The 12015-nt window shown below is 39.1% G+C and overlaps 2 protein-coding genes across 6 annotated transcripts in view; both read left to right on the top strand.

Moving 5' to 3' along the window:
* Positions 1-12015, top strand: part of LOC146475179 (uncharacterized) — a 453604-nt gene that overhangs the window by 162577 nt on the left and 279012 nt on the right. The window contains exons 9-10 of one of the 5 annotated variants that reach the window (XM_085116102.1): positions 2846-6941; positions 7509-10348. The exons of the other annotated variants lie outside the window; for them this stretch is intronic. Coding sequence (XP_084972228.1) covers positions 2846-6936 — 4091 coding nt within the window. The 3' untranslated portion in view covers positions 6937-6941; positions 7509-10348. Of the gene's footprint in view, positions 1-2845; positions 6942-7508; positions 10349-12015 lie in introns of those variants that run through there. 5 annotated transcript variants of the gene reach the window in all.
* Positions 1-12015, top strand: part of LOC146475188 (tetratricopeptide repeat protein 28-like) — a 142882-nt gene that overhangs the window by 25576 nt on the left and 105291 nt on the right. The gene's annotated exons all lie outside the window — the stretch shown is intronic.

Below are 12015 nucleotides of genomic sequence, written 5' to 3'. Positions count from 1 at the left end.
GTATTTGACTCTTTTTTGCCATTGGTTTTTAATAAAGTTTTTGAAACGGTATCTTATAATAATAATGATATTTATCCAGGGAACCCACTCGCCTTGGCGGTTTTCAGTGGGGCCCTGCAAAGTAAAAATAAAATAAAAAATAAAAATAAAATTACCTAAAATTTTTTTCACAAGATCAAACGAATTTAAAAATAGCTAAACAATCATCATTCACAAACTTTTAAGCTTTGCCTTAAAAAGGGACAATGATTTGATGTTTTTAATGTCATTGTCTAAGTTGTTCCAGTCCTTAGAGGCTTGATAAAAAAAAAGTTTGCTTGCCCCAATTGGTACGCACGCGTGGAAGGTGTAAATCATTACTTCTACGAGTTAGATAAGAATGAAAACTACTATTACGTCTGACGTCAAATTTAAAATCAATTTCCCCGATCAGATATTTTTGCATCATAACACAGCGATGGAAGTGTCGTCTCTTTAAGAGGGGCTTTAGGTCCAGACGATCTAGTGCCTCGGTTGATGAACTTCTTGGTGGTAAATTAAGCAGGACCTTGGCTGCCTTGTTTTGAAGAACTTGTAGCTGTCCCATAGGCGTGTCTGGTTCTATTGTTAGCAATTATAAGTCGCGTGTTTCCATTGATCTTTGTTAAGTTATATAAAATTGTTTATACACTAATACGTCAAGATACTCCCTTGGGGGTTTTCCAGCAGAGCTGAACTAATTTGTATGCAACTTTGGGCTTGCGAACTCGCATAATTAACTGACTAACGGTGCGTGACTTTAATAGTTTTTCATTTCCTCGAGATAGATAGGAGAAAACGGTTTTGTCTCCCAGTCGCGTATGGAAGACGGAATGGTGCAAAATTCAAGGAATCAAAATCGCTTCCAACATCAACAACCAACCTGCAGTTCAACATTTTCTTTCTAGATCAACAATAAAATCTGTCCAACTTCAACGGCAAATACGATAAACAACATTTAAAACATAATCCAGCAACGAAAGTAAGTCAACACCAACAACAATTCCTCTCGTCTTTAACAACGAATCACCTCAAAACCAACATCGAACAGAGTCTCAACTTCAACAACACAAAATTCGTTCAACAATTTGGGGACGAGCGACTGGTTTTCTACCGTGATTATCATACTTAGGTTTTTGTATTAGCTAGCCAGTTGAATTACCGTTAGCTATTGATTAAAGACTCAAAAAGTCAATAGCAGTCTTTCACGCGGCCATATTTTAATAGTGAGACAATAATATTGTTTTCCCTTAGGAAATAAATTTATTTTAATACAAATATCTTTTTATTGTTTTGTACTTCCAACATGAACACCGTTAAAACGCTCTACAGCCTCTAAAGTGATTTAGCAAAAGAAATTGGAGCTATCAAATATTGAGTGGTAGGAAAATATTTTTTGGTAAAAAGAAGAAAGAAGCCTGAGCACTGAAAACACACAAGTTTTCCATGAAAGCGAAATAACAGCAAAACGGGTTTATTTCCAAGCAGTCAAACGTGACTGAATCATGTGAAGACATCTTAGAAGGTGGGGAGAAAATAACAAATCACCGACAAGCAGAATACGGTCTTTTCAAACTCGAAGTAGCTTTCGAGAGATTTTAGTAGAAAACACAAATTTGATCTCTATTCGGTCATAAAATGTTAGGCGATCGCACAATGGTGGATAAAGTGTCTACTTTGCGCTCGAACGTAATCTTTGTAAATTTCGTGGTCTGGCGTGACCACTTAAATAAATAAATTTAAGCTCGTGCCATGCTCTTAACCTAATAGAAGACGGATTTCTTTAAAATGCTTTGCTGTTAACAGACAAGAACCCTTCTTCACAACCCTGGAAGCTAATTTGCCATTCTTACTCCCCCCACCTTCCTCGAAATCATTCGACTGGAACTTGTTTTTTCTCCAATACCACGCTGTTCCTTTCCTAACACTTAGCAATGTCTAGGTGACTTTTACGACGAACAATATTTAAAAACGCATCTGTGAGCTGATAAATCGATCGGGAGGTCTGGCCAAACAACTTCTCTTTACATCAGACTTCATTCGGAACTAAAACCACAAGACCTTTAACATCATCCCTTTGAGCGTTGCACTAGCTTATCATAGCCAAGTCAGCCTTCTGAATTAAAAAAAAAATTCTTAGTGACTTAGACTACTGTTGTGATATCATTCTTTCCGTTGCTGCTAGCCCCATTTCTTTCCGTTGTTTGTCTTACCTTACCTACCTCGTTAAGAATTACAATAAACTTCTAAAATAACAGACATATTTCGGTGGCACTGTCATTTCTTTTTAAAAAATAATTCTCCCTACAACATTCATACGCTTGGCGTTAATATAAACACAAAAGAATCTATACCTGGTGTCGAAAAAAAGGAAAGAAGGTAAACGATGCCCACACCTGTGCATTCCCTCGGATATCCAATTCTGCCTTCTCTTACATTTAAACTGTAAATATTAAGAATAAACTTCTAAAATCGCGACGTTTCGACGTCGTCATGACACCATTATCTAGAGAAGAATAAATATTCAAATATTGCAGGAACACCTTTTAACTTATACAAAAAGAAGTAACGTTATGTTAACTTTTTCTACTTTGAAAGGTCTTCTCTCAATATTTGGATAATTATCCTTCTCTTGGTAGTGGCGTAACGTCAAGGTTACCCTAATATTTACAGTTCCTTTCTTCAACAATTATTTTTTTACATTTTATTTTTAAATCCTGGGGCTTTATTTCTTTAATCCCATTCCCCAATAATTGACAGGTTCTTTCACACACTTATCTTCACATGGTTTTTAAGGTTCGAAACCTTTCCTTTCTACCTGAAATAGGAATAACACAGCGGCGGTCTCAATTCGTACCAAGGGCCATAGAACTAGGAGAAATTATAGAGTCCTTAAAGAATGATCTCCGCCTTGCCCAGGAATTGGGCCACCGGACAGATGAGGGAAGTGCCTATGGCAATCTCGGCAATGCTTATCAGTTACTTGGTGACTTCCAACAAGCCATACAGTACCATCAGAAACGTTTACAGATTGCCAGAGACCTGGCTGACCGTGCAGGACAAGGACGTGCCTATGGCGGACTCGGCAATGCTTATCGATCACTTGGTGACTTCCAACAAGCCATGCAGTACCATCAGAAACATTTACAGATTGCCAATGACCTAGATGACCGTGCAGGAGTAGGAATTGCCTATGGCAATCTCGGCAATACTTATCAATCACTTGGTGACTTCCAACAAGCCATACAGTACCATCAGAAAGATTTACAGATTTCCAAAGACCTGGGTGACCGTGCAGGACAAGGACGTGCCTGTGGCAATCTCGGCAATGCTTATAAATCACTTAGTGACTTCCACAAAGCCATACAGTACCACGAAGAAAATTTACAGATTGCCAAAGACCTGGGTAACCTTTTAGAAGAAGGAAGTGCCTATGGCAATCTCGGCAGGGCTTATGATTCACTTGGTGACATCCAACAAGCCATACAGTTGCATCAGAAACATTTACAGATTACAAAAGACCTCGGAAATCGTTCAGGAGAAGGAATTGCCTATGGCAATCTCGGCAATGCTTATCAATCACTTGGTGACTTCCACAAAGCCATACAGTACCATGACAAACATTTACAGATTGCCAAAGACCTAAAGGAGCATCCAGAAGTAGGACGTGCCTATGGCAATCTCGGCAATGCTTATCTATTACTTGGTCACTTCCAACAAGCCACACAGTACTATCGGAAACATTTACAGATTGCCAAAGACCTGGGTGACCGTGCAGGAGAAGGAATTGCCTGTGGCAATATCGGCAATGCTTATCATGCGCTTGGTGACTTCCAACAAGCCATACAGTACAATCAGAAATATTTACAGATTGCCAAAGACCTTGGTGACCGTGGAGGAGAAGGACGTGCCTATGGCAATCTCGCATGTGCTTATCGATCACTTGGTTACTTTCAACAAGGAATACAGTACCATCAGCAACATTTACAGATTGCCAAGGACATAGGTGACCGTGAAGGAGAAGGACTTGCCTATGGCAATCTCGGCAATGCTTATCGATCACTAGGTCACTTCCAACAAGCCATACAGTACCATCAGAAACATTTACAGATTACAAAAGACCTGGGAAATCGTGCAGGAGAAGGAATTGCCTATGGCAATCTCGGCAATGTTTATCAATCACTTGGTGATTTCCATCAAGCCATTCAGTACCACCAAAACAATTTACAGATTGCCAAAGACCTGGATGACCGTGCAGAAGAAGGAAGTGCCTATAGCAATCTCGGCAATGCTTATCAATCACTTGGTGACTTCCAGCAAGCTATACAGTACCATCAGAAACATTTACAGATTGCCAAAGACCTGGGTGACCGTAAAGGAGAAGCAGGTGGCTATGGCAATCTCGGCAATGTTTATCAATCACTTGGTGACTTTCAGCAAGCCATACAATGCCATCAAAAACATTTACAGTTTGCCAAAGACGTGGGTGGCCGTGCAGGAGAAGGAATTGCTTATGGCAATCTCGGCAATGCTTATCAATCACTTGGTGACTTCCAACAAGCCATACAGTACCAACAGAAACGTTTACGGATTGCCAAAGACCTGGGTGACCGTGCAGGAGAAGGAGGTGCCTATGGCAATCTCGGCAATGCTTATCAATCACTTGGTGACTTCCAACAGGCCATACAGTACCATCAGAAATGTTTACAGATTTCCAAAGACCTGGGTGACCGTGCAGGGGAAGGAAGTGCCTATGGCAATCTCGGCGTTGTTTATCTATCAACTGGTGATATCCAACAAGCCATACATTACCATCAGAAACATTTACATATTGCCAAAAACCTGGGTGACCGTGCAGGAGAAGGAAATGCCTATGGCAATCTCGGCAATGCTTATGAATTACTTGATGACTTTCAACAAGCAATACAGCACCATCAGAAACATTTACAGTTTGCAAAATACCTGGGTGATCGTTCAGGAGAAGGATGTGCCTATGGCAATCTTGGCAATGCTTATCAATCACTTGGTGACTTCCAACAAGCCATACAGTACCGTCAGAAACGTTTACAGATTGCCAGAGACCTGGGTGACCGTGCAGGAGAAGGAGGTGCCTATGGCAATCTCGGCATTGCTTATCAATCACTTGGTGACTTTCAAAAAGCCAAACAGTACCATCAGAAACATTTACAGTTTGCAAAATACCTGGGTGATCGTTCAGGGGAAGGATGTGCCTATGGCCATCTCGGCAATACTTATCAATCACTTGGCGACGTCCAACAAGCCATACAGTACCATCAGAAATGTTTACAGATTGCCAAAGACCTGGGTGACCGTGCAGGAGAAGGAATTGCTTATGGCAATCTCGGAAATGCTTATAAATCACTTGGTGAGTTCCAACAAGCCATAGATTGCTATCAGAAATATTTACAGATTGCCAAGGACGTGGGCAGTAAAGTTTCTGAAGCAAGTTCACATTATTCCTTAGGTTGCGTGTTCCAATCTTTGGCTTTTTACAGTGAGGCTGTAGATAGTTACAAGTCAAGCGTGACACTTTTTGATTCCGTAAGGGCTCTTCTTCACTCTGAAGATTCATGGAGGAGAAGCTTTCGCGAACTCTATCACAAGTCTTACACTGCTCTTTGGAGATGTCTATTAAAAATAGGAAAGAATGACGAGGCTTTGTGTGTTGCTGAGCAAGGACGAGCACAGGCTTTGATTGATATGTTAATGATGCATTATGGCTTTACAGGGTTGTCGACACCGTCATGTGACGCTAGAGACACAATCTCCTTTATCTCTCGAGTGTCACGCACACAAATAGTTTTTCTGGTAACGGAGAAAAACAGAATTAATATCTGGGTCCTTGAAAGGAGCAATGAAGTGGTATTTAGACAAAGAAAAATAGAGAGTCAGCCTGCACCTGACGACCCCGTCCGTATTTTACTGGAGACAGCTTTTGAAAAGATTGGAGCTGGTGTTGGTGTTAGATGTGAAAATCGCACAATAGATGAGCTCACTAGTGACCCCCTATCTACCAGAGAAGAAAAAAATGCAACAGGCGAATCAGCACACTGCACCAACGACGCCTTACAGCCATTGTATGATGTAATCATTAGTCCTATTGCAGATGTGCTTCATGGTGACGAGTTGGTCATTGTCCCAGATGGTTCTTTGTGCTTGGCTCCGTGGGCTGCGTTGAGTGAAGATATCAGGATTCGCACTGTTCCCTCGCTCACGAGCTTAAAGCTAATTACAAGTTCACCCAAGGACTTCCACAGTACGTCTGGCGCGTTGTTGGTGGGAGATCCATGTGTCAAAGAACTTGCAAAACCTTTACCACCGTTACCTTTCGCCAAAAAGGAAGTGGAAATGATAGGAAAAATCCTCAAGACTCAACCACTTACCGGAAAAGAAGCGACCAAAGCGAAAGTGTTGAATCGAATGACCTCAGTTGGTTTGGTCCACATTGCTGCCCATGGGCGAGAGGAAACTGGCGAAATTGCCTTGGCTCCAAACCCCGGTTGGACTTCCGAATTCCCTGAGGAAAAGGAGTTCATGATGAACATTTCAGATGTACAAGCGGTTCACCTCCGAGCTAGCCTTGTGGTGTTAAGTTGCTGTCATAGTGGTCGTGGGGAAGTCTTAAAGTCTGAAGGTGTGGTGGGTTTGGCAAGGGCCTTTTTGTGCGCTGGAGCTCGTTCTGTTTTAGTTGCTCTCTGGGCAATTGATGACGACGCTACCATGGAGTTCATGAAGAGTTTCTATCAACAGCTGAGAGAAGGAAAAAGCACCAGTCTAGCCCTTCATCGGGCTATGAAATCTCTGCGAGACTCCGAGAAGTTCTCTTCCATGAGACACTGGGCTCCATTTTCACTGATTGGTGATGACGTTACGCTTAAATTTGATGGCAAGAAATAAAAAAGGTAATAAATTTTATTTACAATTCTAAACTAATTATATGTGTTCCTCCTATGTAAAATATTTCTCGCTAAAACGACTAAGGGGGCGAAGAAACTGTTTTTGGCTATTTGATTCCAAATTCTTTTAAACTTCTTATTCTCCTGAATACGAAATCAGGTCAGCAGTGAGCTCTTCGGAGTACGTGGATTTTACCGAGGTCACAGCATTGGTTTAAGGAACCTCTTAACTACCAAGCGCTTGACCAATGATGGAAAGAAAACGTCCAAATTGTGTGAGAGAGACTTTTAAGTTCATTCGTAGAATCATTACCAGGATGACAAAAAGAAAAAATCTTTTTTGCCGCCTCGTTTTCCCAATTTGTTGAAATAGGTATCCGTTTCTCAGTGAATCTCTTTCTTCACTTTTTCCTTGGCGAGAATTTCTTTGGAAGGAAATAACAAGTTGATTATGCTACTGGATTTAATCAAATCTAAAATGAAATAGTACATGTCGTAAAATAGTTCGTCAGTACTAGAATTTGTTTCTCAATAGATTATCTCACAGGTTTTCCTTTTTTTTTTATCCTACAGAGCATTCAGGATTTAATTGACCAGGAGATGACCTGCAGTAGAGTAGTAAACAAACCATAATTGTGAATCATTTTCACATCCCTGGCAGGTAGTATTATCTTATAAGCAAGTATTATAATTTATTTTCTCAAGATTTTGTTACTGTCTTATCCTTATTCTCTCAGAGCACATAAAACCAAAATTTCAAAAAGAAAACCAAATTTTACTTGTTAACTATTTAAAGGGTAGCTAAACTGCATTAAATCTTGTTTAACATGGATTACACACGACAAATTTCAGTATAAAAGGGCCTGGCCATTCTTGCTAAAAGTGATCAGTCAGGTAGCCTTCTATTGATTTTACAGGACCGTTCTACGACTTGAAAACCTTCGAACTTGCGCTCTTAAAGCCATCTCTACATGGAAGAAATTCTTTTGTTGTACTGATGATTGTACCGAAGTTTACCTGAAAATTGAACATGACAAATGGGCCTGTCCAAACATATTGATATTTGCTTTCAATTCGTTTTGCTAACATTGAAAACATTACATAAACATCACATGTTACGATGTCTAAAGTTGCATTTTAAATGCCTGCCCTTTTATGGTGGAACTTCTTGTTTATAATGATTGTAAAGATTTTTTGGTGTATATATATACTCCTAAGAAGCTTAAAAACTTTTATAATTTGAAATGTCTGTATTTTTTAAAGTTCCTTTTCATCATGAGACCTTGTAATGGTGTTCCGTTGATCGTAACTAGGCTAAACGAGCCATGTTTCTTGTTGGCTAGGGTCAAGTAAAAGTTAAGGGAAAAGAAAAGAAAAGAACTTGGCCAACAATTAGTAGAAAGCTTTTGTTGGACAATCTGATTTGCAGGGCTGACACTAAGCTGAAGTCATTTTTAATCAGACAATATTTTAACTAGACTAGCACTAGTACTCTTCAGGGCCAGAGTTAGAATGAGAGAAAATAACGGCTCTACGAATTTCGATTTAAACGTAACGATGAGAATATAATTATTAACTAGAGTAGACATATGCTCAGTTTTCATGAAATGTTTACAAGAGCTTATCATGCAGATTGTGTTCATACACATGTACAGCTATTTCAGTAAACGTTATCGGAAAGCTTAAGTGAAAAGACCTCAAGGTGATATTGGTAATTTATTGAAAAATTTACCAAACTCGGCTACGGCTCATCCCCGCGGAAAATAAATGACAGTGGCGAATGTTTATGGTGTTTTGTCTGTGGCAATGAAAAATGCGAAGTTACAGCCAAATTAGAAGATTTACAGTTACCCATACTAGTTTTTGGCCCTGTCGTGTAATCTTGAGGCCTTAAAATCCGACAACGTTAGTTGAAATAGCTGTATACAGGGGGGTTATGTTCATTTGTCGACTGAAACACCTGGTGATGAAGTTTTACTCTTGTCAATGAGGTAAGCCTCCCTCACTTTTCGGCGGGAGGCGTTCTTACTAGTTCAGGGTATATTTTGAGTAAAGTTCGGTGTAGGTTAAAATGTATTTATCCAAGAAAGAAAGCGAGATTTCGAGGAAGAGCAAAGTTCCAAACTGCCAAAGCGATAATGATGAATTTTTGATATGACAGTGCCCTAATTTTCTTATGACAAACTTTTTCGAGCGCGGTACAAACTCAAATGAAGGCACTTCTTGTGAGTTCCCAAAAAAATAATTTTTGTCTTTTAATTAATTCACCTAAACATTTATAAATCACAACTAAAGGCTAGAAAAGAGGTTTTATTCAACGTTCATGATGAAATGACGGATGGTCAAACATCTTTTACAAATCGAGTTACCAAAAATAAACGCTTGGGTTACTTCTTTGGGATCTCGTATTTTACTTATATTATCTTATCTAAAAGTGAAAAAAAAAAAATATTTATCCGCATTTATTGGAAGCGAGGTCTGCAAAGAGCAACAACTAAAAACACTCTTGTTTTACAAATATTATCGGAATATTTGATGCGTGTGCGTCAAACTCATTCGTTTTGAGAAATTTCAATGAGAGCAAATAACGCTGTTCGCTCAAGCGGTATCTTGCACATTTGTATTAAACATTTGAGCAATTATTTCGGGTTTTTCTTATAACTAGAAATATGTAGTTGCCTTTGGTGAAGGGAGAAAAATTAATAAAAGTATTTTAGTGCGTCGTAAAGCTTATCTCAATCAAACAATTTCGAAACAAACTTAACTTTGTATATGGCCAGACGTACGCTGGACAACCTATCTTTGTGAACAATTTGTTTTTTAACTGAATAAGCGACTTCAGCTGTCGGGTCTGTTAAACGACTCATTAGTTTTAAATAGATTTAGCTCATTTCTGTAACCTTTAATTGAAATATTTTTCGAAAGAAACTTGGGTTGAATCCGTATACACTGATCTAACGATTTACATTTTCTTATCGGAATTCTGACTCGAAGATGTTTTGAAGAAAACAAAATTTTGCGCAAGTTAAATTGAAGATTATTTTATTCACTGGTCCCCAAACAGCTGATTTCAGCTTGCTTCTGCAGAATAGAGAGATTTGTTATACAGTATAACTTGTTAAATGCAATAGGCCATTTCCGAGTTACTTCGAACCTCAATATGAAAGCGAGGCTAAATGCAAAGCTTTCCATACGAAAACTAGTTTTGATTGCGGCTATGATAGGAAACTAATTTTCATATCAAAAGCTTTGCACTTAGTCTCGCTTTTATAATGAGGTTCAAAGCAACTCTGAATTGGCCTATTAAGCATTCAATTTTGAGATAATTACAAGGCAACTCAAAGATAATTTCATTCTCGTAAAACACTTGTAATCTTAGGATGAAGAAGAGAATAAAACTTTGAAGACGCTAACCTCTTGCGCTGTGATCTGTTTCCAATCTGAATTGTACTGCAACACTGGGCTGGTTTGTTTACACGTGAAGGCAAGTCTGGCGCGCGTAACTCAACAACATGAGATGCTGCGGAAAAAAGTAGTCAAACTAGTTTCTGTGTGAATTTTTCAGTGTGATTATCTGCATCCCCAAGGTCCGTTTATAGGCCGTTAAAGGCCTTTTAAATATATTTCATATTTGTATTCACAGATTTATTGCTTTAACGATACAAATGGGGCATATCTCAGGTTTGATGGTAAATAACTGTGCATGTTCTATACAGAACTGTGTTCTGAGAATTTACAGAAAATGTGAAAGCCTAGAGGCAACTGTTGTATTCCACGCCATCTTTACGCAATAAAAAGAATCGACACCTGTGTTGATTCTTCAAGCTTTTAACCTTATAGTACAATGCAGGAAAGAGCACCGTTTCTGAACTGGACTTTCTTGGAAAGATAAGAGAGACAAGATAAGAGAGATTACAGCACCACGTTTACGGCTAACAGCAAATGTGAGATTGGCGTTTACGTTTTCTTGAAGAAAAAAAAAAAAAGAAGTGAGAACATAGATGTAATTAGCGCAAAATAATTCTGGCCTTTCATGCTAACGCAAGACTACTCGTTTCTTCCGAGAAACTGAAAGAAGCAAGTGGCAAATGTAGGGTAAATATGGTCTTTCGCCGTTTGCCGTAAATGTGGTGCTTAATCTGTGTGAAATTTCACAAGGATGACCTCCGTAAACCTGAGTACTCAGCAGTTAATTAAAGATAATGAGTCAAATTTAAGTGGGTTCATAGTTGAGTTAATGTAGATGTGTTTACATGTACAGCGCGTTTACCATTTGTCAAGTCTAGTTTGGCCAGACCGGATATTTTGCATGTACGGCTGTTACACTCAAAACGCTTATTTTAGTCGAACGAGTATTTCTAAGAGTACGAGTATTTATCGCGGGTATAAGCCGACAAGTTGAGTCGTTGATTCTCGTACTTCTTAGATAAGAATAGCTGCGCTGCAAATTAAGTAAGCCACTATGAGTGTTTTCCATTTGCCAGAACTGGCTGGCCACACCGTCCAGTCTGTAAATCAAATGTGTCATTTTGAAGGAATGGTGCTGCAAAATCTTGAAAAATAATCACTCTGAAATAATGCGTGCTATTTTTAAAGAAATTGGAAGGACTAGGACAAAACTTATCCTTCAAATTGGTACAATCCGTTTGCGAACTCACCGGTCTGGCTGGACAGTTCCGACAAATGGAAAGCGCCCTATGATTGGCGTTTTTCTTGCCTATGATATAGTCGGATACACGCGACAAATGGTGGACACTGACCGGTGACTGAGTTTAATGCAAGTACGTGACTCTGTATGTAACTGTAGTTACTGCCTCTACGATTGATAGCAAGTAATAAAAATATTAAAGCTTGTAACAACTTCTCTGGTTACATCGCTAAGACTAGCTTTTAGCTTTTCACCCCAACAAAAGTAGAAAATTAAACAGCCATCGTTGTAATATCGGTTGTATTCTTCAGAAGTCTTGCCATCGACTTCTTCAAATTTATGTCTTGTCTCTCTAGTAATCACAGAGTATCTGCTTTAAAAACGCTTTTGATGAACTCCAACGAGGAACATTGCGGCGATTAGGTAAGCCAA

Source organism: Pavona decussata, unplaced genomic scaffold (assembly GCF_977016875.1).
Source record: "Pavona decussata unplaced genomic scaffold, jaPavDecu1.1 SCAFFOLD_85, whole genome shotgun sequence".
Classification (NCBI taxonomy): Eukaryota; Metazoa; Cnidaria; class Anthozoa; order Scleractinia; family Agariciidae; genus Pavona; species Pavona decussata.
Note: the sequence above shows the minus strand (reverse complement) of the source record. Positions and strands in the feature narration are given on the sequence as shown.